At 39.9% G+C, this 24,240-nt stretch overlaps 1 protein-coding gene across 1 annotated transcript in view; it reads left to right on the top strand.

Annotated features, from left to right (window-relative positions):
* The first annotated feature begins 15,945 nt into the window (after nt 1-15,945).
* EPO (erythropoietin) overlaps nt 15,946-24,240 on the top strand; it is a 12,395-nt gene continuing 4,100 nt past the window's right edge. Inside the window, exon 1 of the mRNA XM_069063131.1 lies at nt 15,946-15,969. Coding sequence (XP_068919232.1) covers nt 15,946-15,969 — 24 coding nt within the window. The remainder of the gene's footprint in view (nt 15,970-24,240) is intronic.

The raw sequence follows: 24,240 nt of genomic DNA, 5'->3' as shown, positions 1-24,240 counted from the left end.
AACTAGCCATGTGACCTTGGGCAATTCACTTAACCCCAATTGCCCTGCTTTCCCCCCTACAAAAAAAAAAAAATCTACTACCTTGGCAAGGTTTTACACCTCTTTTTTCTTTTTAATTTTTTTCCTCCCAAATTATCATTTCATCTATTACTAAATTTACTTCTTCCACCTTGTAGTACTTAGGGCCAAACCATTATTTTCCTTTGCAGCTCTACTTATAATAGTTCTGTTACTCTCTTTTCATTTAACCTTTGCTTAGGTTTTGTATAACCCATAGTATATCTTAATTATGATCAGTTTGTGCATGTTTTGAAGATATCATGTTTTCATCCTCAGTTGTTCTTGTTTGGGATATTGTACTCAGGTCAGTCCCCTCTGGATCTCCTGGATGGTTTGGGTTGGTCTTGTTTGGTTGTCCCTGTATATATATGCCTTTGCTGCTGTTGATCTACATGAGTGGCTGGTATTGGGCACCACCCTCTACATCAATTTCTGGTGTCTGAATCAGCCTTGGTGTCCTTTTCTATTTCATGATCTTCAGTCAGGTGTTGGTCTTCTCTCTGCTGTTGCCCTAATGGTCGCTAATGTAATGAAGATCATGTTAATCTCAATTTCCTGCATAACCTTCCTCCCTGCACTGGTGCCCAGGAGCTGAGTAAGCATGACTGCCTTCTTCCTCAGTTCCCAGTGCTCTGAGGTGTGCATGCTGGGATCAGTCTCCCTGTGGAGTGTTAGGGCTAGTTCTGTCCCACTTCTATTCTGATAGTCCAAACACTTTTTCGAGACATCCTGTTCACCCTAGTTCCTTTTCTTTCCTCACCTTTATTGGCTTGTACCCAGTTACTGCCCAGTTTCTGTAGCATGTAACCTTTGCTTCTTTGTTCACCTGAGCTGGTGCCTGCTTCTTTTCTTGCTTTTTGTGCAGCTATGGCATGGATAGTACTTAACTTTTTTCATATTTCTTTATCATTGGTCTTTCTGAAATCGTTTTCAGATATTTATTGGAATTTGTTTAAGAGAACTGGGCTTGTTTTGGACCTTTCATGATACCACCTTAACTGGAAGTCTTGTCATTCATTTTTGCTGCATGACTGGCTTATTTTCTTTGCAAGTCATTTATATTCCTGCTAATTTCTCTTTACCTTGCTTATTATAGGTAGGTTGGCATTGGTAACAGACCCCTTATTTGGTTGCATTTGTATACCTCCCTTGCACCTCTCCATTATCTTTTTGTTTTTCATTTTATTTTGTTGGGGATAGTGGTTTCTTGAGATTTGGAGCCGTAGAGCATTACTAGGAGAATATTGGGGTTAAGATGATAAATGGGCTCATGCAGCAGCAGGCATTTGGAGGGTGACAAAATGGTGGGTGGGTGTGTGAGTGTGTTTTGGTGGGAAGAGTGTCTATATATATAGTTAAAATGAATGTGCAGTCATTTTTATTAGCATCCTTGTTGACTTGTTTATGGGGATGCCATATGTTAAGGGAGTGTAGCGTAATGGGAGGAACAATAGAGTCAAGAGATCTAGATTTGAATCCTGGTTTTGATAGTGGTAGTGTGACTAGGCAAAAGTTCTATAAACACTGTGAGACTCACATTCCTCATCTACAAAATGGGGTTGTAATAGTTGTATTCTCTCCCTCACGGAGTCCTAAGGAAGGTGCTTTGTAAACTTTAAAGTGCTTTGTAAATTTGAATCCTTGAGGGCCGTATGAGCTGTTGGCTCTTTTTAGGAAGAGGGTGAGGGCGAGAGCCAGAGTCTGGCACTTCTGCAAATCTTGGGAGAAAGACTTTGGAGGTTTGAGACTAAGTAGGTATGTAGGAATGGTCTGTTATTGAAGGAGCTACTGGATATTTCATTATGGTAGGCTCTGAATAAAGCTAAGATCAGATGCTCAGGGCTTCTAAGTTTTTTGTTTGCTTTTTGTTGATTTTTTGTTGTTTCCCTTGTAATTAAGAAATCCTTGCTAAAAAGCGATAATTAGCTTGGGACTCTGAAAGGGAGAGGGGGACTAAATACCTAATTAGAGAACTGTTCTGGTGGCAGAAATGTTTAGGGATACACTGAGAGAAAAGTGAATCCCGGGGTTGTGAAACTTCCAGCAGCATCCTTAGCTGGGTTGTAGTGTTAAAAAGGAGCTAGAACAATTACTTTTGAAAAATGGGAAGAAAATTTGTAACTCAAAATCTGGTAGAAATTAATGATGTAAATCAGAAGTTAATAAAGCATTTGAAAAGAAAAGTCCTTCCCCACTCCAACTCATCTCTGGTTTCTCACCTTTCCCCATACACCCTCCTTTCCAGGCCTCCTTCCCCTTTCCTACTCCCAGGTGCACAACCATTCCCTATCCTAGTAACCTTTTTAAATTAAGTTTTATTAATGTATTTTATTTTTATATTACAAATATTTATAGATTACACCTATTTTCCAAGAGATTTCTTATAATAAAATATAACTGCTAAATTAAAAAAAATTACTTTTGATCCGGAGTTGGATCCACTTCTTATGGGCCAGTGGGATACCCATCCAGCCATCCTACCAGGATATGGGGCCTAGCCAACATAAGTATCTCGACAGTTGCCTTCCCACCTTCTTCACCTCCACTATTAGGAAGCAAGACCACTTGGTCTTCCAGACACACTTGGGCAATAGATGTGGAGGAAGTTAATTCACTCATCCCTAGAATTCACCCTGTGGCATAGCTGCCTTGAACATGGATTAGAAGGTAGTTAACTATCACTTTAAGCTTCTATGTCTATCCAGTTCCTGCCTATTCATCCACCAGGATACCAGGGTCTACTCAGGATAGGGACATTAACATTCCCCATGAGGAAGGGGTGGAGAATTCAGTGGTAGGGTAGGACCATAAGAGGCAGTGTCACTATTTCTTGTAGGAGGTAATGGACTCCCCCCTCACTGGAGATCTTCCAAGACTAACTGAATTGAATATATTCTAATGTAGGGATTCCTAAACCTTTCTTCTGACATGCTGTTTAGTGAAGCCTATGGATCCTTTCAGAGAATATTGTTTTTAAAGACATGAAATACACAAAATTTTAAAGGAAACCAAAGATTACTGGAAATAAAGATGTAGACTTTTTTTAATCCAAGTACATGGATACCTTGAAGTCTAATCAATGGACCCTTTGGGGGCTTTGAGCTTCAGGTTAAAAGCCCCTGTTCTAGAGGTCATTCTTTTTCCTTCCAACTCTGAAATTCTGTGGTGCAGTCTCCTCTTTTATCAGTTAGGTGACCCAGAGGAATGTAAAATAATTCTGCTTTAATTTGTTTTAAAATGGTTGCTTTCAGTCCAAGTGCCTGAAAACAAGACAGTGACAACTGAGACTTCTCGTCAACACTTCCCTATATTACATGGTGACAGGATTTAGAGTCAAAGGAAATACAGAAGTCAAGTCCAATCTCCTCAAATTATGGCTGAGGAAACTGGCCCAAAGAGAGAGGTAAGTGACTTGAAGTAGCAGTCTGGTTTTGAATTCAGGTCATTTGACTTCAAAAGCACCATTTCTACTCTACCACCTCTTTCAGATAATTAGTTTCTAATTGCCCCACTCCAGGCCAGTAACAGTTAACACCTGAGTTTCATATTTTGGAAAAGGAATAATGTCTGTTCTACACACAAGGTACTTTCAGATCTAGACCTCAAAAGTTAATCCTCTTCCAGGTACTTAAACCCAGGGGTGATGAGAATCAAAGGGACAGGAAGCATATGAAAAAAACAAACCCCAAAACCCATTGGACTTGGAGATAGAAGATGGGGTGAATCCTAGTTCTTACTAGGTCATGGATGTCTTCATCCCCCTCAAGGCTGCACTGCTGACCTATCTCCACAGAACTTTCTCTACCATGCCCCTGCACAACACCCCTTCCCCTTCCCAGCTACTTTTTATGTGTAGTCTTTCCCCATTAGAATGTAAGCACCTTAAGGACAAAGACTATCTTTCTGCTCCCATTTGTATTCCCAGTGCTTGGCACATAATAAGTGCTTAATAAATGCTTGACTGACTGATTAGGTTTGTGACCTTGGGCAAATCATTTAACTTCTCTGGGACTCAGTTTCCTCCTCTGTTAAATGAAGGGGTAGATTCTCTGCAGTAGTCACTTCAGAGTCTAAATTTCTGGTCCTGTAAACAATGTGTCTGCCTGCACGTATGTGCAGCAGGATCCTTGGCTCATTCTTCCTTTCTTCCTGGCTAGAGACCCAGCTGAGGTGGTGACCATGGGCCTTTTTACTTTGGGTTTGTTTTGGCCTCTTCCTTTCCAGGCTTGTTTGTTCATTCGTCTAAATGCATTCCTTCTCTCTGCTCATCAATGGAGCTTTCCCACTGTGGCAGTTCACCACAAATACCTTCCCAGCCTCAACTGAGATGTTCAGAAAAAGGCTGGAATTTGTACCAAAATGCCTGCGAGGTACAAAGGGATAATTGGTGGACTGACCCTTCAGAACAATCGGGAAAGATGAGGAAAATTGGTTCCATAACCATTCTTTGACTCACTCAATCCTCCCCTCCTACTAGTGACTGAGAAACACAGGAAGGAAAAGAAAGACCTTAGAGATCATTCTGCCTGTCCTCATTCTATAGCTACAGGAAGCTGAAACTGCGGAGGGAAACAAACTAGCTCAAAGTCATCCTGGTGGTAAGTGACAGAGCTGAGATTCAAGCTGATTTCAAGTCTAGTGTTCATTCCATTGTATGCCTCCACTTTAATTAAAGGGCAGGGCACAGAAGATTATTTACTTTTGAAGAACAGATCCAATCTAGGATTGAACTAGGAGGAATAGGTCTCCTTTCTCTTGGCTCAATAGCTTTTAAGTTGGTTAAGGTAACAAGGCATGGAAGTTAGCTCTTTATTTGGTAAGAAATAAGCATCATAGAATTTAGAATGATAGGAACTAAAATTATTAGCTGGTTCATTAAAAAAATACATTCAAGAGTGTTAAGATTCTAGTTTTTTGGTGCTATGCTAGGCTCTGGGGGTGTGAAGGGAGGAAAATAAAATCCCTAGGTAAACTATGGTCCCTGCCCTGCATGATTAATGTGTTCAAGAGAGTTGCAAAACAAATCACTGTAAGAGGTATGAGACCCAGCGATCTCATTATGGCTCACAAGGTTAACTTGGAGGCACTGCTTGCACTTAACACATAGTCACTTGTGGGGTCAAGACCCAGTGATCTCACTGTGCTTGCCCAGGTAAATTGGGAGAGGTATTTAGAGAGTCCTTGTTGCTTGGTGCCTCAATTAAAAGCCAGAAATCTCTTACATTTTTAATACTCTTTGATGAAATATAAACTCTTTTGACATTTAAAATTTTTCACAATTTGGCCCCAAATTATGATTCCTTTTAGCTTTTTACATGCTTCATGCACTCCATGGTCCAGCACTCCAACCCAGCTAGCCTTCTTTCTGTTCCTCCATCTTCAAACTCTGTGCCATTGACCATCCCTTATAGGCACTCTTCTCACCTTTGCCTCTTAGAATCCTTGGTTTCCTTAAGAATTCAGTTTCTCCTTCACATGAAGCCTTTCATGATCCAGATATCAGAGCTTAACTCACACTCTCAATTTGTATTTATTTTGTTTGTACCTATGTGTAGATATTGCCTCTCTCCATTGATTATCTATGTGTCCTAGTACTTAGCACAGTGCCTGACACATAGTAGGCATTTCATGAATGTTTGTTGAAGCCTATTGCCCAGATATCAGTGTGTATGTGGAGAACTACCCTTCCTTGTAGGGCTCGTCCAGCATTCAGACTGTATAGACAGATGGTGAGTTGGGTGCAGAGTTGAATAGGAGGGAAAGCAAGCTGGATTTTTTTTGGGGGGAAAAGAGCAAAGTTCTTTTACCGATTCCAACTTCACATGAAATCAAAGACCTACCTTTTCAACATCTTGCTAGTGTTACATGGTCTTAAGACATGAAACATTACTGCCTAGAACTAAAAATGAGTATCCCACAGAGGGTAATGGCAACGTGCAAGCTACAACATATACAATAGATGAATAGGCTACAATATACAGCAAATGAGGAATTCCAAAGAAGGGTAGGAGTAAAGGACATCATCAAGGAATTGTGTGCTAGGAAGAGAAGATGCAAAAGTGAGGGGTGGCATACAGCTAGGGGGCTCACTGGTACAGTGTTGGAAGAAATGAAAGAATTCTTTTATAGCACACATACAGGAAAATATAGCCAAAAGTTGCATATGATGGGCAGGTATTAATAAGATGTGATTTGTATGATTGAAGAGTACTCTCAAATTAATGAAATCAAATATCTATTTGAATCTTTTTGAGTGGGGTATATGTTTAGGGCTGATCTTTGAAAGATGAAAAATGGGAGAAGTAAGAGGAAGGACCAATATCCTGATTTTTTTCTTTAAGAGAAGAGAAGGAAGTTTACATATTGTAGACTAGTCATGAGCTTGACTTTAATTCCTGGCTGAATTATAATAGTGCCTTTTTAAAGGGAAGGTTAGTGAATGTTTAGAAAAGGAAGCAATGATCATAATGAGCCAATATGACTTTTTCAACAGGTCATGCTATACTAACTTCATTTCTGTTTCTGAAAGGCTTATTAGACTAGCATAGTAGGGAAAACCATAGACACAGTTTACTTAGATTTTAACAAAGCATTTGTTCAATCTCATTCCATTCTTGTGACAAGATAGATGTGGATTAGATCAGCTATGTCAAACTCACAGAAAAACAGGCTAGAGAACCATATCTTGAAAGGATCCCTACATCTTACATATTGACTTAGAAAACCACATTAACATTATCTATCTTGTATTTTTATTTATTTTCTTAAGTATTTCTTATACATTTTAACCTGGTTCCAGCTGTACTTGGGCATCTAGATTTTGTGTTTGACTCCTCTAGGCTGTTAGTACAGTTACAGCTGGCTCACAACGGTATAGTAAATGTCAGTTTGGAAGACTTCTAGTACAGTGGTCTCAGAACTTTTTTCGATTGTGTATTTCTATCAGTAAATTTAGCATCCTCTTCTAATATGTACATATTTATAAATTACATATTATACTAATATTATGTGCATTATAAACCTACACAAAATAAACGTTAAAGGTGATATTTTTAATTTAAAAATGTTTAAGTTGAAATTTTTTTCATCTCACTAAAAATATTGAGATTTTTTTTAGTGAGAACAATGTAATTGAGCATTATTTTTGAAAATCTTGGTTTAATGTTTTATGATAGGTTGTTGAATGTGTTGAATAGGTTGCACTATGCTGAAAGTGAAGGAATGAAGGAGGACTCCATTCACAACCTCTTCAGACACTTCTAGTCATGCTATCTCTTCCCCAAATCACCTGTACTCCCTTCTCACAGGAAACCTGGACTCTGCTCCCAAACTCCCTGGGCTTTGTTCGATAGACTAGACTTGGCCCTATCTTTCTCAGGTTCAAGTCTCCAGTGTCCACCTGGATGCCTCCAATCACACTGATACATATGTAGCTCCTCTCTTTCCAGCTCCCTTTCCCCCATCAGATTGTAAACACCTTGAGGGCAAGGATGTAGCATACTTTTATTTGTGTCCTCTGCACTTAGCACAGCGCCTGGAACATAGTGAGTATGCAATAAGTGCTTTATCCATTTTGGAGAATTTCCACGATTCCCCAGAATACTTCACATATGGTATGTGACATGAGACTGATACATAGACTGAATGAAGGTGTCAGTACTTGCAATATTCATACTAATATTATACAATATTCACACTAATATTAGTAAAAACTTAATATCTTAGTTTCTTATTTTAAAATATTTTTAAGTTTACATTTTTTGAAACAGCATTTAAAGTTTATTGTTTTACAAATGCGTGTAGGCATTAACAATACCTTAATTTTTTTAACAGCTTATTAATAATCAGCCATAATTGCTGAGACATATGGGACAGCATTCTACTTGTTTAAGGAGATCAGGTTTCCAAAATTCTAGGCTAGATTAGATTGGAATTAGGATTAGATTAGATTAGAATTGGAATGAGCCTCTTTATTATGCCAAATGTTTTCTAAAATATATTGTAGGCATCCTGCAAACTCCATTCTGGAACACTGATTTGGGGGTGTGCTAGAAAGGTAGGAAGGGGCTAGGTTGTCAAGGGATTTAAATGCCAAACAAGACAATAATGCAGAGATCTGTTAAGGAGAAATTACTACAAAAGATAGATTATCTTCAGCTAGAAATGGATACATAGCTACTGAGATGCAGAAAGTAAAGGCAGAAAAGTAGAGGGAAGACATTTCAGTATATCACTTAGCTAAGAGGATTATAAATTTAGATCTGGAAGAAACCTCAGATGCCATCAGGTCAGATCTCTTTATTTTATGAATAAGAAAACAAAGACATTAAGTGACTTGCCTTGCCCAGTGTCATACAACAAGTAAGGGTATGAGGCAGGATTTGAATTCACATCTTCCTAACTGCTTAGCTGCCCAGGTAATATTAGTTTAAAAACATTTATTAAGTGACTACTATGCACCAGGCACTGTGCTAAGTGCTAGAAATACAGATAAAAACAAAGTCCCTGCCTCAAGGAGTTTACAATCTGATGGGGGAAGGCCATATACGAAAAGAACCTGAAAAGTTGTAAGGGAGTGGGGGATATGATGGAAAATTCCAAAAAAGTCCAAAAAGCAATGGAACTGGTAGGAAATTGGGAGAAAAACTGTGCTGACCTCCCTTCTAACAAAGGGGCCCTGGAGCCTATAGTCCTGTCCTCCAATCAGAGGGAAAGAGAATACTGATGAGATGTACCAGCCACATTTCATCTCACAGAATAATGGAATTTCCCAGTGATGTCTCCTGGGGTCCAAAGAAGTCCAGAAGCAATTTGCTGGTAGGAAATGTGGTTTGTATTTAATTTTGTGGAGGAAAAAGAACAGGACACTGAAGTTTCATCTCCTAAATGCACCTCAGCAATCATGAGACCTTGGTTTTTTTATGGACATTTCTTATTTTTTAAAATGGTGGTATCATTCAACTGCTAATTTAACCCTCTTTGGGCATATTTTGACTGGTGTTCCTCCAGGTAAGAGAAATGATAGTTTACAGGGTAATTTTGTAGAGTGATTGTCAGAGGTTCTGGGTATGGTACATGATACCCTTAAAAGGACAGGATGATATTTCTTGTTAGGTGGTTACATAGTAGGTGGACCTTTTGAGTTCAGCTCACACACACACACACACACACACACACACACACACACATGAAATTCTGCTGTGAAGAAATTGTATGACTTGTATATAACAGGGCATGTACAATGAAGCCCTGGTTGCTTTTAGCTGACCACATGTACTACTTCAGTGCTTTGGGGATAATGAAGCCCCTGACTGCTTCCAACTGATCATATATCTGACTCAGCACCAGACCCAGGAGTTTTTAGGGACAACAAAATGACCTTTTTATTGGGTACTGATGGAAGAACCAGTGATGCACTAGGTCTTTAAAAAGTTGTGGGGGCAGCTAGGTGGCGCAGTGAATAGAGCCCAGGCCCTGGAATCAGGAGGACCTAAATTCAAATTCGGCCTCAGACACTTGACACTTATTAGCTGTGTGACCTTGGGCAAGTCACTTAACCCCAATTTCCCTGCCTTTCCCCTCCAAAAAAAGGTGTGACCTTTCTCAGTTTTCTTGTCCTGTATGTAAACTATGGCAACTAGAGTAGATACTCTCCTCTGGCTAGCAGATGCACTCTGCTCACCCCTTTTTCTACTCTGTGTATCCTTTCCTGACTGCACAGTGATCCTAAGATGGACATGTCCAGTCTTGGAGGCAACTCTGTGAGCTTGAGAATTTGGAGATCCTGGGATCCATTGGTTGGAACTGAGTGGTGGCAGGGCAAGTTGCTGCATCAGGATGCTGCCGCCCAGAAGGAGCCCACCTTCTAGCCTGGCTGGTCAGGAGACCTGGACTTGGAGGGAGACAATGCACAGCTGAGTAGAAATGTAAAGAATAATTGCCCAACATTTGCACTAGAGAAAGGAGAAAGTCCACACACAAGACTTAAGTGTCCAAAAGAGACTTTTTATGAGAATAATTGTTATAATAAATAATTTTATGAGAATAATAAAAATAATTTATGAGAATAATTATGAGAGACTATATTCTTTACAGCAGAAGCTGTGAATGGCGTGTGGGGGTGCTGTGGACCTCCAAATCTGCATCTGATTTGGGGTGATGGTTTAGCAGTTCTCTCTAAATTGCCTGGCTGGTGCTAAAGGGATGGATTTAGGTTAATTTCTTAAGTGAGGATCAAAATTCTTGTGGAAGTGTTTATGGCTAATTCCCTGGGATTATGAATGCAAACAGATTCTGTAGGGGAGGGCAAGTGAACTTTTTTCTTTCAGTTTAATGTGTATTTATCTTATTTTTAATTTCTGGAATAAACAAGCATTTTCCTAACTATACAATAAAAAAGACAGTTGTACACAGCTATTATGCACAACTTGCTTTTCCTTTCAAATATACAACAAAATTGTCATATATAATTTTTCTTTTTTTTCTTCCATCCCCCATCCCTACCCTAGAGATGGTTACCATTAGACACAAATAGGTACATATATGTAAAATTATTCTATACATCCATTTATTAGTTCCTTCTCTAGTTGCAGATAGCATCTTTCTTCATATGTCCTTTAGAGTTAATTTCAATATTTACAATAGACAAAATAACTTGTTTGCTCAAAGTCATTCTTGAAACAATATTGCTGTTTACTGTATGCAATGTTCTCTTGGTTCTGCTTATTTCTCTTTTCGTTATTTCATGTAAGTCTTTCCATGTTGTTCTAAAATCATAGAGTTCATCATTTCTTATAGCATAGTAGTATTCTGTCACAATCATATACCACAACTTGTTAAGCCATTCCCTAATTGATGTTCATCCCTGCAATTTCCAGTCCTTTGCCACCACAAAGAGAGCTGCTATAAATATTTTAGAATATATAGGTTCTTTTCCTTTTTCCTTAACCATCTTTGGAAGGATAAGAAGTGGTATTGTTGGGTCAAAGGGTATAGGTAATTTTATAACTCTTTAAGCATAATTCCAGATTGCTCTCCAAAATGTTTGGATCACTTTACAATTCCACAAACAATGAATTCGTGTCCCAATTTTTCTACCTCCTCTCCAACATTTGTCACTTTCTCCTTCCATGATTTTGGCCAACCTGGTAAGTATAAAATGATATCTCAAGGCTGTTTTAATCTGTATTTCTCTCATCAGTAATGATATAGAGAATTTTTATAACGACTATAATTGTTTAGATTTTTTCATTGGAAAATTGCCTGTTCATATCCTTTGGGATTTGACAAAGTTCTAATTACTATTTGTGAATTTCCCTTCATCTTATTTTTACTATTTTCCTTCCCAGCCTTTCTTTTTGCCCTATCCTACCTCATCTTCTCCCCTCACCCTCCTAATCTTATTCTATACACCCTTTTAAAAGTGTCTTCCCTCTCCCCCCATTTTCTCTCTTCTCTAGAAGTTCAGAAGGCTTTTAAACCTCTTCAGATGTACACTTTGTTTCCTCTTCAACCCAGTTGAGAGTAAGGTTCCAACATTACTAGCCCTCTACCTGAACCTGTTACAAATACCTAAAAGTCTTTCAGTTCATCAAATATCCTCTTTTTTTTCCATTGAGGATCATACTTAACTCTGCTGGATAAATTATTCTTGGATGTAACCCCAGTTCCTTTGCTCTTTGAAATATAAAGTTCCAAGACCTACAGTATTTTAGTGTAAGAAACTGCTAGGTCGTGTGAAATCTTGATTGTTTTTCCACAGTATTTAAATTTTTTTTTCTTGTTGCTTGAAATATTTCCTCTTTAACTTGGGAATTTTGGAACTTGGCTATGACATTCCTGTAAATTTTCTTCCTAGGATCTTTTTTGAGTGGTGATTGGTGGATTCTTTCTGTTTCTATTTTACCTTCTTGTTCTAGAACTTCAGGGTAATTTTCCTTAATAATTTCTTATGATATTGTATCCAGATTCTTTTTTTGATCATAACTTTCAGGCAGTCTGACAATTCTTATACTGTCTCTCTTCTATCTGTTCTCCAGATGAGTTGTTTTTCTGATGAGATGTTTCAGATTCTTTCATTTTTCTATTTTTATTAAATCGTGGTATATTATAACATCGTTCAATTCTACTTGCCCAATTCTAGTTTTCAATTTTCTGTTTTTTTCTTTTTGGAGGGCAATTGGGGTTAAGTGACTTCCTCAAGGTCACATGGCTAGTAAGTGTTAGGTGTCTGAGGCTGGATTTGAACTCAGATTCTCCTGACTCCAGGGCTGGTGCTCTATTCACTGTGCCACCTAGCTGCCCTGTTATTTTCTTCCTTAATATTTTGTGTCTCCTTTTCTACTTGGTTAATTTTCTTTTGATAATTTTCTTGGATTGTTTTTTTTTTCTAATTTTTCCTCATTCTCTCTGATTTTTGAATTTGTTTTTATTTTCTTCCTTATGATTTTGTATCTTTTTTTTAGTTGGTTAACTTTCTTTTCATAATTTTCATAAATTGCTTTTTTCCTCATTATCTCATTTGATTTTTGAAATCCTTTTTAAGTTATTGCAAGATTTCTTTTTGTGACCTTGTGACTTGTGACCACTTTACATTAGTCTTTAGTGGCAAGTGAACTTTCAGTACATAAAGATTCTGTAAGAGGAGAATGAACTTTCAGTTCATAAAGAAACAAGGGGAGAAATACCTTAATTATTAATATAGCCACATTTCTATTTTCTACATGGCAATATAGATTCACTTACTCAGAGTAAGGATGACACTTACCATTACACAGTTCTAAGAAACAAACATCCTTCTATGCATATGAAGGGCTCTGAAACTACAAGCCAAATACTATGAAATGAATCATAGCTGTCATGGTTTAATGAGTCCTACAACAGGAAAGCAATTACTGACTGATTTCTGATTTGCACTGTATGGGATGAGGGTTTATGTTGGGCAATCAAGAATATTGAGACCAAATATGGTACCCAAGATAATGGTTTCCTTTGGCTTTGGTTTTGACTTTGGAAAGGTCACCAGATTGAATCTATCAGGCAGCAAAGCAATAGATATGAACCAAGGAAGTTCCCTCCACATCACTTGTGTTAACTCTTATCCTGGGTAAAATCATTACTCTAAGTCCTCCTCAGTCACCTTTATGGCTGTTGGAACCAATTGTTCTCATCGACACATTCCCCTGGGGGAGGTCTTCACATGCTTAGAGTACACATTCCCGCCTAATTCCACTAGTGGGTTTGAGTGCTGTTGGTTACCCTCATCTGGTTTAGTTTATCTGCCAAGACACTTTTACTAGACTGAGACAGCTGTGTGTATTCCAGCTTCTTGGAGCCACAGGTGAGAGGACACCAAAGGTGGATGAGCAGCCCCAAAAAGGGCTCAGCAAGCCCTCACACCAGAGGTGCTCTCCAAAAACTTCAAATGTTCCTCTGGAGAATCAGGTGCCTAATTCTATTTCCAATGCCTCTAGGTCGTGTACAAAAACAAAAGAAAAACATTCCTTCCTCAACCTCCCTAATTGTCTAATTATCTAGGAGGGGTCTCTATTTCTACAACTCTCTTGCCTTTTCCCTAGTTTCTTTGAAGTTCAGGAAGCCCCTCCTCCACACCCCTGACTTCCTTACTTCCCTAGCAAAGAGGCAGGCTTTCTCAGCCTCTGGCTGAACTCCCTAGCCTGAGAATCCTTGCTGTGAAGCAAAGAGGAGGGATATATTGGGAGTCTCCCTCTCTAAGTCACCGTGGAGTCGTGCTGCCTGGGGAGATTTTGGATGGCTCAGAAGAGCCATAAATTTGTTTCTCCTGGATTTTCCATCTCTTCTGGTTGCCAGGAGAAAATTATGGAACAATGAATTCCACCACCACCCCCTTTATCTCTCCCCAAGTGCTCATTCTCAGATATTGCTCCATAGGCTCCCACAGTCTGTTCAGGAAGTGAAAGATGACTACCCAGAGGCCCTTAGTGTCCCCATGGGTTTTGGAACGCTATAATTTTTCTTCTCAACTTGAATAGTATTCTGGGGACAGGGTTTTTCTTCTCTTTCCTTGTGTTTCAGTATTCCTCTTTGAGTAACTATGGTGTGACAAGAAGGGAGAAGGATATCAAAGGCTCTATAAGATGGAAAGGCCAGTGAAAAAAATAAGTCATGGAATTGGGGTTTTCTACTTTATTATCTGCACTTTAGTTGACCTTCCCATCAAAGTAGGGTTAAGAGGGATCTGACAGGAAATATCCCCTCACCTTATATCCCTTCAGGTCTCAGCTGTGCTCCACAACCAACCAAGGACTTTCTTAGACAAGTTGCTACAGCTTTGTGAGGGTGGGGCAAAGCTAAGGAGGGAATGAGATGGGGAAATGGGATACACATGTCCTTCCTCTACCCCTCAAACTTCGGGAATATCTCTCCTCCCTAAAAGCCACATGAAAAGCAGCATAGCTCCATCTCTCTCTAGATTAGAGCACTGGGGAAAAAAGAGTCCCTGACTGTGTTGGGGAAACTGACATCCCCTTGGAATGCCCTCACATCTTGCTGAGTCCAACTTGGCACAAAGGGCCTCAGGTTTGCTTTATAGAGAGTGCTTTACAAACCTTAAAGCACTATAGAAATGTGAATTATAATCATATATATATATATAATAGGATATATTATGGATTTTGGCAAGTTGTTGCAAGGGCAGAGGACAACTTTGAAAAACTCCCCTTTTCTCTTGTCCAGTCCGTGGCCTTTCCCTATCATTTATCCTCCCCCTCACTCTTGGTTGTCCCACCAGCTGTCCCTGGCCTCCTTCTCCCTGGTCAGGGCAGGGCAGCCCAGTGACGCAGACAGAGAACGGAGAGAGCAGAGCCACTTCCCTGGGGGACAGAAGAGCAGGGATCCAATGTGGACGTGTGTGGACGGGTGTGCAAGGAGAAAGATGTACATGTATTGAGGCTGGGGGAGGGGATGGGAGGGGTGATTCTTAATTGCCTACGTTATGGGAAGGGAGTAAAATCTGGGGAAAACAGTTGGAAACTTGGGGAAGATAGGCACTAAGGTGGAGAATGCTTGGGCTTTCAAGGGGAAATGAGAGATACAGCAAAGGTAAAAAAGGAACTATGAGATGAGGAAAGAATACCAAGGTTCTGAGAGGGGAGGAGACAAGGCAGCAAAGCCAGGTCCCAAAATGAGATCCCTGACTTTAATAGGTGGAACGATAGCTGGACTAATAATAACTCATGTTAATATCCATTTATATTAAATGAAAAGTATGGTAAATGGAGTGCTGGACTTGGAGCCAGGAGAGCTGAGTTAAAATTCCAACTTGGACATTTTCTAACTGCATCCCTGGGCAAACCATTTACCCTTTCTGAGCCTCAGTTTACTCATCTGTGAAACAATTATAATAATATCTCCCTCACAGGGTTGTTGTGAAGATCAAATGAGATCATGTATTCAATGTAATGCAACCTTAAATGTTGGCTATATACACATGTATATATGTAAGTGCCTTATATACACATATATGTGCACACACACAATGTACGGGCGCAGTGTGTTCTATATGTACATACACATGCATATTATATCTACATATTTGCATTGCGTTACATGTGCATCATATATGCAATGTAACACATGCACACATGATACATACATATATACACATAGTTTACAAAGCACGTTCCTCACCACAGTCCAGCAATGCCCCTATTTCACAGGTGAGGAATCTGGTTCAGAGAGTTTTAATAATTGACTCACTATAGATACACCTCGATGTTGTTCTTCAGTTCTTTTCAGTTGTGTCTGACTCTTCATGGCCCCATTTGGGATTTTCTTGGTGAAGATACTAACGTGGTTCGCCATTTCCTTCCCCAGCTCATTTTACAGATGAGAAAACTGAGACAAATGGGATTAAGAGACTTGCCCAGGGTCACAGAGCTAGTTAAGTGTGTGAGGCTAGATTTGAACTCAGGTCTTCCTAACTCTAGGCTTGGTGCTCTATCTACTTCACCCCTTAACTGCCAATTATGTACATATACACACATGTATTTATATATATGTGTGTGTGCATGTGTGTGTATAGATGCATGTACGCCCCCTACAATGCATATACAAATGTATGTATATACACACCTATATAATATATACACACATATATGGTTTACAAAGCACTTTCCTCACCACAATCCATGAGGTCCCTATTTTACAAGTAAAGAAACTGTGATCCAGAGAGTTTGATAACTTGTCCCCAGTCACACAGCTAGTAAAACATAGGGCCAGGATTCAAATCCAGATCTTTTAACTCCATGGCAAAGACCAATGTTGTGATGCTTCTTTAGCGGATGACCTAAGGATACCTTAGGGGCTGAGAGAGAGAGATTGGCACACCCAAGATCTCTTTCCTGAAGTTCTCTCTCAATACTGCTTCAGTTTTGTCACCCAGATCTAAGGAGGAAAAAGGCTGTAACTAGCATGGATACCCTTTCACTTTCCTAGGGTCAGTGAAGGACATGTAAATTGAAACAAAAGCTGGCAACTAGTTCTATAGAATCCATTCCCTCCTCATTCCCACCACCAAACCCTAGTCTGGATTCTTGTTCTCTCAACTAGATTATTGCAGTAGCCTGCTAATTAATCTCTTCACTTCTAGATACAGGATTGAGAATCTTAGGAAGGCAATAGCCACCTAATTCAACCCTTACCTGAGCAAAATTCCTCTCTACGGTATCCTAAATAAGAGCCATCCAGTTTTTCCTTGAAGACCTCCAGTGTTAGAGAAGCCATTCCCCCAAGGCATGGAGTGTGTTCCATTCTTAAATAGCTTTAATTGTTAAGTTTTTTTCCTTACATGGAGCCTAAATTGACCCATATGTCCTGGGGTTCAACCCCTCAGACATTTAATCTGTCTTCTGTAGAACTACTGTTGAAATACGTGATAACAACCATCACATTAAGAGGGAGCTGGTGGCACAGTTGGACCAAGCACTGGGCCTGGAATCGAGAAGACCTGGGTTCAAATTTGACCATACATACTAGCGATGTGACCTTGGGCAAGTTTCTTAACCTCTGCCTCTGTTTTCTCAATTGTAAGAATAGGGATTATGATCTCCCACGATTGTTGTGAGAATCGAATGAGATAATATTTACAAAAAGTGCTTAGCACACAGTAGTACTACATAAATGCCTCCTAGTTCCTCTGAAGGTAGGTTGATCCTCAGATGGTATGGTCTCAGGACTCTTCACTATCCCAGTCACTGCTCTGTACCAACTCTAACTCAGAGGTTCCCAAACTTATTTGGCCTACTGCCTCCTTAAAAAAAAATTACTTAGCACCCCCTGGAAAATCTATTTTCTTTAACCCTTTACCTTTTTAAAAAATTTGCTTCATTTCAAAAAAATATATTTTTAACAAAATTATGCATCTTAAATTTAATAATTTATTGTAAATGTGTGAATCATAACCATAGTATCATTGTAAACAAGTCATTACATGCACATATTCCTGCCTATGCATGCTGGACTTTCTGACAATGTGGTAGACTTGACCACTGATCTTAACTTGTATTTTGTGTTTATTTGGAAAATAATGTAATCACTACAACTTTAACTCTGTTACACAACAGATGAAACATGTACAAATGGCTTTTCAAAATTTTCTTCTCTTCTTTCCTTATGCTTCCACAGCCCCCTTATTTTTATTCAACTCCCCCCTCCACTTGCACCTGACACTACTACTGCCCCCTGCATCATTTCAGCATGGTATTGCCCACTTTGGGAACCTAGGAGTCTACTAACTTTAACTTCTAACATTATCCTTCTGAACATGTGGCACTTAGCTCTAGATGCAGCCTTCCTTAGGAGGGCCTTTTTTGATTGCTTTATCAAACCCCTGGCCCATTGTCAGCTTGCAGTGTAGATTGTTCGCAGCTGAATTGATAGGCAGCCTCTCTCCTTTCTAAAATCACTCTATATACAACTGGCAGATTAATTTTCCAAGGCACAGCTCAAGTCAATAATTATCATCACCATAACTGACATTTTGTATAAGATTTTAACAGATTTTGTCTCCTTTGATCCTTATAACAACTCTGTGGAATAGTATGAGTGTTTTTATAACTTCTATACATAAGGATGTAAGTTAAGAGTTTTGCCTAGGGTTGTAACTAGTCTATACTGGATTCATATTCAGGGCTCTCCTGATTTTAATACCAGGTCAAAATCTACATTGCCTCTTCAAAATCTTCAATAACTCCCCATTCTCTACTGAATAAAGTCCATATTTTTCAACTTTCCACTCGAGTGGAAGAGTTACAAAAACAAAAGAGACAGTTCTTGCCTTCAAGGACTTTTTTCTCCCCCCCCCCTTTTTTTTAAAGAAAGCTTACATTCTAATTGAGTGAGACTACAAATATAAAAGACTGGTGGCCAGGGAGCAGAGATTTAATCTGTGGTGTCACAAGGATAGTGAGTAGTCATAGTGCAGTCTATTATCGTGGGGCCACTAGGTGGCGCAGTGGATAACATACCAGGCCTGCGGTCAGGAATACTTGAGTTCAAATATAGCCTTTAGACACAGCCTGTGTGTCCCTAGGCAATTTACTTAACCCTTATTTTTTATGTCCTTATCTTTAAAATGGGGATAATAATAGCATCTACCCTCAAGATTGGGCAACTAGGTGCTGAGCCTGGAGTTAGGAAGACTCATCTTCCTGAGTTCAAATCCGGCATCAGACATTTACTAGCTGAGTGATCCTGGGCAAGTCACTTAACTCTGTTTGCATCAGTTCCTCATCTGTAAAATGAGCTGGAGAAGGAAATAGCCAAGGAAACTCCAAATGGGTCATAAAGAGTCAGATGTGACTGAAACAACTGAACAACAATCTCCCAGGTTTGTTGTGAGGATCAAATGAGATCTTAAGGGTAAAGTAATTAGTACAGTGCCTGGCACCTAGTAGGTGCTATATGAATGTTACTATTATTATTATTTCCTTTCCAGAAGCAATGGTATCATTAATTTCATTATTGTTTCCAGAGCAAAGGTTAACAGGGGCTGGGGGTGGGGGTAGGGTGGTATGGAGTAGGGATGATTCCTGTGGTGGAACAGCAGAGGGCAAAATGTCTGGATGGCATATAAAGGAGGGCTAGCTAGATATAGTAAGTTAGGTGAGTTCACACTCACTGGACAATCAGGACGACTCAACCCCAAGGCAGAGCTTGATGGAAAGCCCAGTGTATGAACACATGGTATTGATGGGTGGGAGTGGCATGATCACTGGAGATCTAGTCTACAGGGTGCTTTTCTTTTTTTCAAAAGGGGAAGGCAAAGCAATTGAGGATAGGTGACTTGCCCAAGGTCACACAGCTAGTAAGTACTATCAAATGTCTGAGGCTGGATTTGAACTCAGGTCCTCCTGACTCCAGGGCCGGTGCTCTCTTCACTGTGCTACCCAGCTGCCCCCTAGAAGGTACTTTTCCAAGTGCGGAGAAGGGGCAAATGGCAAGATGCCCAGGATAGATGGCCCAATTGTCCCAGCCTTCATTTCCAGTATTGTGCCCTACTTCTGCCCTGCATAAATCCTCCAATCCATCTCAACCAGTTTATTTATTTATCCTCAAACAACGTTCAATGCCATATTTACCACTTTCTCTCTCCCACAACTTTGCTTCTGCTTCTTCCTCTAGCGGATGAGGACCAGGAGGCTTTCATCCTCTAAAAGGTGAGATTTGAGCTGAGTCCTGAAGGAAGCCAAGGAAGTTAAAAGGCAGAGAAGATGAGAAAGGAGAACATTCCAGGAATGGCAGACAACCATTGCAAAGGCATGGAGATGGGAGATGGAGCCTCCTGTACTAGGAATAGCAAACAGGCCAGTTTGCTGGATTGTAGAGTGTATTGAGGGGAGTAAACCATAAGAAGACAGAAAAAGTCAGAAGGAGCTTTAAATGCCAAACAGAGAACTTGATATATGCTTCTGTAGGTAATGTGGAACCACTGGAATTTGAGTAAGAGGGAGACACAAGACAGACCTACACTTTCCAAAAATTGCTTTGGTAGCTGAGTGAAGGATGGAGAAACTTGAGGAAAGAAAATGAATTAGGCTATTGCAATTATCCAGGTAAGATATGGTGAGGGGATATATATGAGAATTGTGGTAAAGGTAGAACTACAAGATTTGTCAATGAGTTGGATAACTGGAAGGATAGTGTGGTTCCCTTAGTAATAGGGGAGTTCAGAAGAAAGGAAAGTTTAGAGGGAAACATGTTTTGGACATGTTGAGTTTGAAATGTCTAAGGGATATCTAAAATATTCACAAGAGATATTGAGATACTCAGAAGTTATTTGGTGATATGGAAATATAGTTCAAGAGAAAATAGGACCAGATCTATAAATCTAGGAATCATCTGCAAAGAGCTAATTATTGAACCCAAGTAAACTGATGAGATCCTCAAGTGTAGATCAAAAAATGAAGAGAGCCCAGGAAAGAGCACTGGTGAGCACCCACAGTTAGTAGGTGTGACATGGATGAAGTGCTAGAAAAGGAGATAATAGGAGGAAAACCAGGAGAGAGCAGTGTCAAGAAAACCTGGAGAGGAAAGACTAATCAGGAGGAGAGTGTAATTAGTAAGTGTGGAATGCTGAAAAGAGGTGCCTGCATAAAGGTCACTGAAACAAAGACCACTGGATTTGAGATCATTGATAACTTTAGAGAGAGCAGCTCCATTCCAATGATAAAGTTTGAAGTCTGATTGCAAAGGGTTTAGAAGAAAGAGGAGAGGCGGCTAAGTGGTGCAGTGAGTAAAGCACTGGCCCCAGAGTCAGGAGGACCCGAGTTGGGTTCCAGCCTCAGACACTTAACACACACACAAAAAGACTAGCCATGTAACCTCGGGCAAGTTACTTAACCCCAATTGCCCTCCAAAAGGCAAAAAAAAAAAAAGGAAGAGGACAGAGAGGAGAGAAAGAGAGAGAGATAAAGAGAGGAAAGGAAGGAGGAGAGAGAAGGGGGGAGAAGAGGGAGAAGAAAGAGGGGGGGAAGAGGGGGGAAGAGGGAGAAGAGAGAGGGAGAGGGAAAGAGAGGGAAGAAGGAGAGAGGGAGAGAAAGAGGGAAAGAAAGAGAGAGAGAATTTGAAGAGAAAAGGAAGTGGAAGCATCTAATATGGAGTGCTTTTTAAAGAAGTTTAAGGAGAGATAGATAGATTAGATAGATAGATAGATAGATAGATAGATAGATAGATAGATAGATAGATAGATAGATAGATAGATGGATGGATGGACATTTAGATATTGAGAATGATAGAATCAAGTGAGTAGTTTTTAAGGATGGGGAGATATGGGCATTTTGAAGTTAGCATGGTAAACCTAGTAGATCAGTAGCTAGGAAGAGGTTAAAGATAAAAGACAAAGTGTGGAGATGAGGCCCATCTGCTGGAAAAATTAAGAGAGATTGCAATCAGAAGTACACACAGGAGTGGTTGGCCTTGGCAAGGAGAAGGGCCACCTTTTTATCAGAGACTGAAGTGAAAGAGAAGAGAGTTAGGGAAGATGCCCGAGTGATATGAAATAAAGAGGAGGGGAAAAGGGGGAGTTCTCATTGAATTACCTCAATTTCTATTTCAGGCAAGGGCTTCATCTGAGAATGGTTAAAAAGGGTCTTGGGGAAGTCTTGAGTAGAGATGAGAATCCCTGGGACAATTATTGTGGAGAATGGGATAACAAATTTGGAAGGAGCAGAATGATTTCCTTTGAAGCAGTGAGGGCACAGTTGAGATTAGATTTGTGGACACAGTCAGCATGGTTTTGTGATTTTCTTTTGCTCTGTTCAATAGCATGAAAGTGGATAGTGGAAGTAATACAGGGCTGGGACTTGATAAGATATAACTGATGATCTGAAAAAGGAACAAAGGATTTGATAGTAAGGGAGAGTGTAGAGTTGAGTTGTTCCACCAAGGGGACAAGATAAAGAAAGGAAGAGAGTATAGATGGTGCTGGAGTGATGATCTAAGAAAGACCTGAGGAGTGAAAGAATTGGAGGTCATAAAGAATAGGAGGTCATGAAGAACAGGGTTAGGGGTCATAAGGTATAGGGAAGGATGACAGACTGATAGATAAATATTTTATGGTCAGACAAATTAATCTTGGAGTTTGTGAACGTGTTAGTGGAATACTTGTGGGTGATGGCAAAATCAAAGGTATTACTACTATCACTGAATGTGGCTGAGATGGAAAGGAGGATTCTGTAGTGGGACCTGAGTAGATTTGGGAAATAAGAGTATTTGAGAGAATATCAATATGTAGGTTGAAGTCCACTAATATGAGGGTGAGGAGAAAAAGGATTAAGAAAGTCTGTGGACTCATTGTGGAAGGAAGGAGAATGTTTTGTTAGTTGACAGATGTGGTCACCAGGACCTGAACTGGGGATACATTTGGATGAACCATCTTGTCACAGAACAAGAAGTTGTAGTGTGAGAAGTCTGGAAGTGTCAATGGGAAGTGTCAATGTAGAAGAAGAGTCTGGAAGTGTTAATGGGAAACAAAAGAAGGCAATGAAATTCTCCCCCTTACATCAATGTTATTTTGGCATCTAATAACCTACAGCCTTAGGATGTATTAGAATTATGAGTATGTGTGTGCACATATGCACACACACATATACACATATACCATGTGTATATGTGTCTGCATCTTCAGAGGTCTACCCCTACCTCTACCCCTACATCTATCTTTACCTTACCTCTATTTCCATCTTTATCCCCATCTCGATATCTATCTCTACATCTTTCTCTGTCACTGTCTCTACCTCTAAGTCTATCTTTATCTCCATCTCTACCACTATCTCTGTCTCTACCTCTACCTTTATCCCTCCTCTCTCCCAAGCTAGGCTGTAAGCTCTAGCCAGACATATCCAGGGCTTTTTTTCTTGCACTTCTTTAGATTTACCAAATCAAATAACATAGCATTTACTTACAGCATACTCTCAATTAATTTTGGCTAGAGGAATGAACATGTCATGGAGTGGAAGTGAAGGTGTAGTAATAATAGTAATTTTCTTAACTATTTACAATAACCCTGTGAGCTATGTAGGGAAAGTCCCATCGGACTCAGGAAATGAAGTCCCAAGGAAATGAAATGAAAAACTTAAGAGTAGTCCAAGAGACAATGACATTGATTATGATGATGATTGAATTTATATAGTTTTAATTTTTATAGTGCTTTAAGGTTTGCAAAGTCCAGTAAATGTGTTATTCGTCCATATACTACAAAGGTATATACTGTATTCCAAGGGTTAATAAGCCATTAATTGTAAATTGGCATCACTTATCCCTTTGGAGGTGACCTTTATTCCAGAGTTCCCTGACTCCACAGTCGTGGGACTCTAAGCTAATTAATTTTATAGATTGAAAAATATGAAACTTGAAGAGGCTGAGGGCAATGTCATACGTTCCTTTGCTGAGCAAAAATTGTCTCTTGTTTTTGAGTTACTGAATATTCAGGTTGGTCCAACAATATCAGTTTTCTACCCTGCCCAATATCTCTTTCACCTGCTCTCAAATCTACATTTTTCACTTCCTAGAACACTTGTTGATATAAACAGAGAAGATGCAATCCCTAGAACTACAATGTGACTGTAGGAAGAAGACAAATAAAATCTATGGTGTCATCCAGATTTAATCTGTCGCTTGAACCCAGGATCCTGCTTTCCTGTTAAGGAATCTTTTCCCAAAAACTGTATCTCTGAGAACACAGGAGGTGTCTGCATCCTCATTGTTTCTCAGCTTACATTCTTCTCTCAGAAATACTGTCCCTTATCCACTAACTTCACCTTCAGCTGTCCTTCAGTCCTGAAAGCTAAGAGATTTACGACCTTCTCTTCCCCTCTATACCCCACTACCAGATCTCTCCCTTGACATATAGCCACGAGATCTGAGAACACTGGTGTCCCAACCAACCTCCTCTTTGCCAGATCTTTCTCTTCTCATAGCCAAAACCAAGACACAGGAGTCCTGCCCTCTGCTCTGATCACTCGCCTGGCCCCCACCTCGGGCGACCCCACACGCACACACAAGCTCCCACCCACCCCCACACACGCACGCACTCCTGCGGATAACAACCCCGACCCCCAGCCTGCAGGCAGCAGCAGTGTCCCAAGGGCTAGCCCCCAGGCGGCTGCTTTCTGCTCTCCCAGGAGCGGTTTTTTTTTTTTT

Source organism: Petaurus breviceps, unplaced genomic scaffold, assembly GCF_028583685.1.
Source record: "Petaurus breviceps papuanus isolate PSGF00001 unplaced genomic scaffold, PetGlider_PUasm1.0 90537, whole genome shotgun sequence".
Lineage (NCBI taxonomy): Eukaryota > Metazoa > Chordata > Mammalia > Diprotodontia > Petauridae > Petaurus > Petaurus breviceps.
Note: the sequence above shows the minus strand (reverse complement) of the source record. Positions and strands in the feature narration are given on the sequence as shown.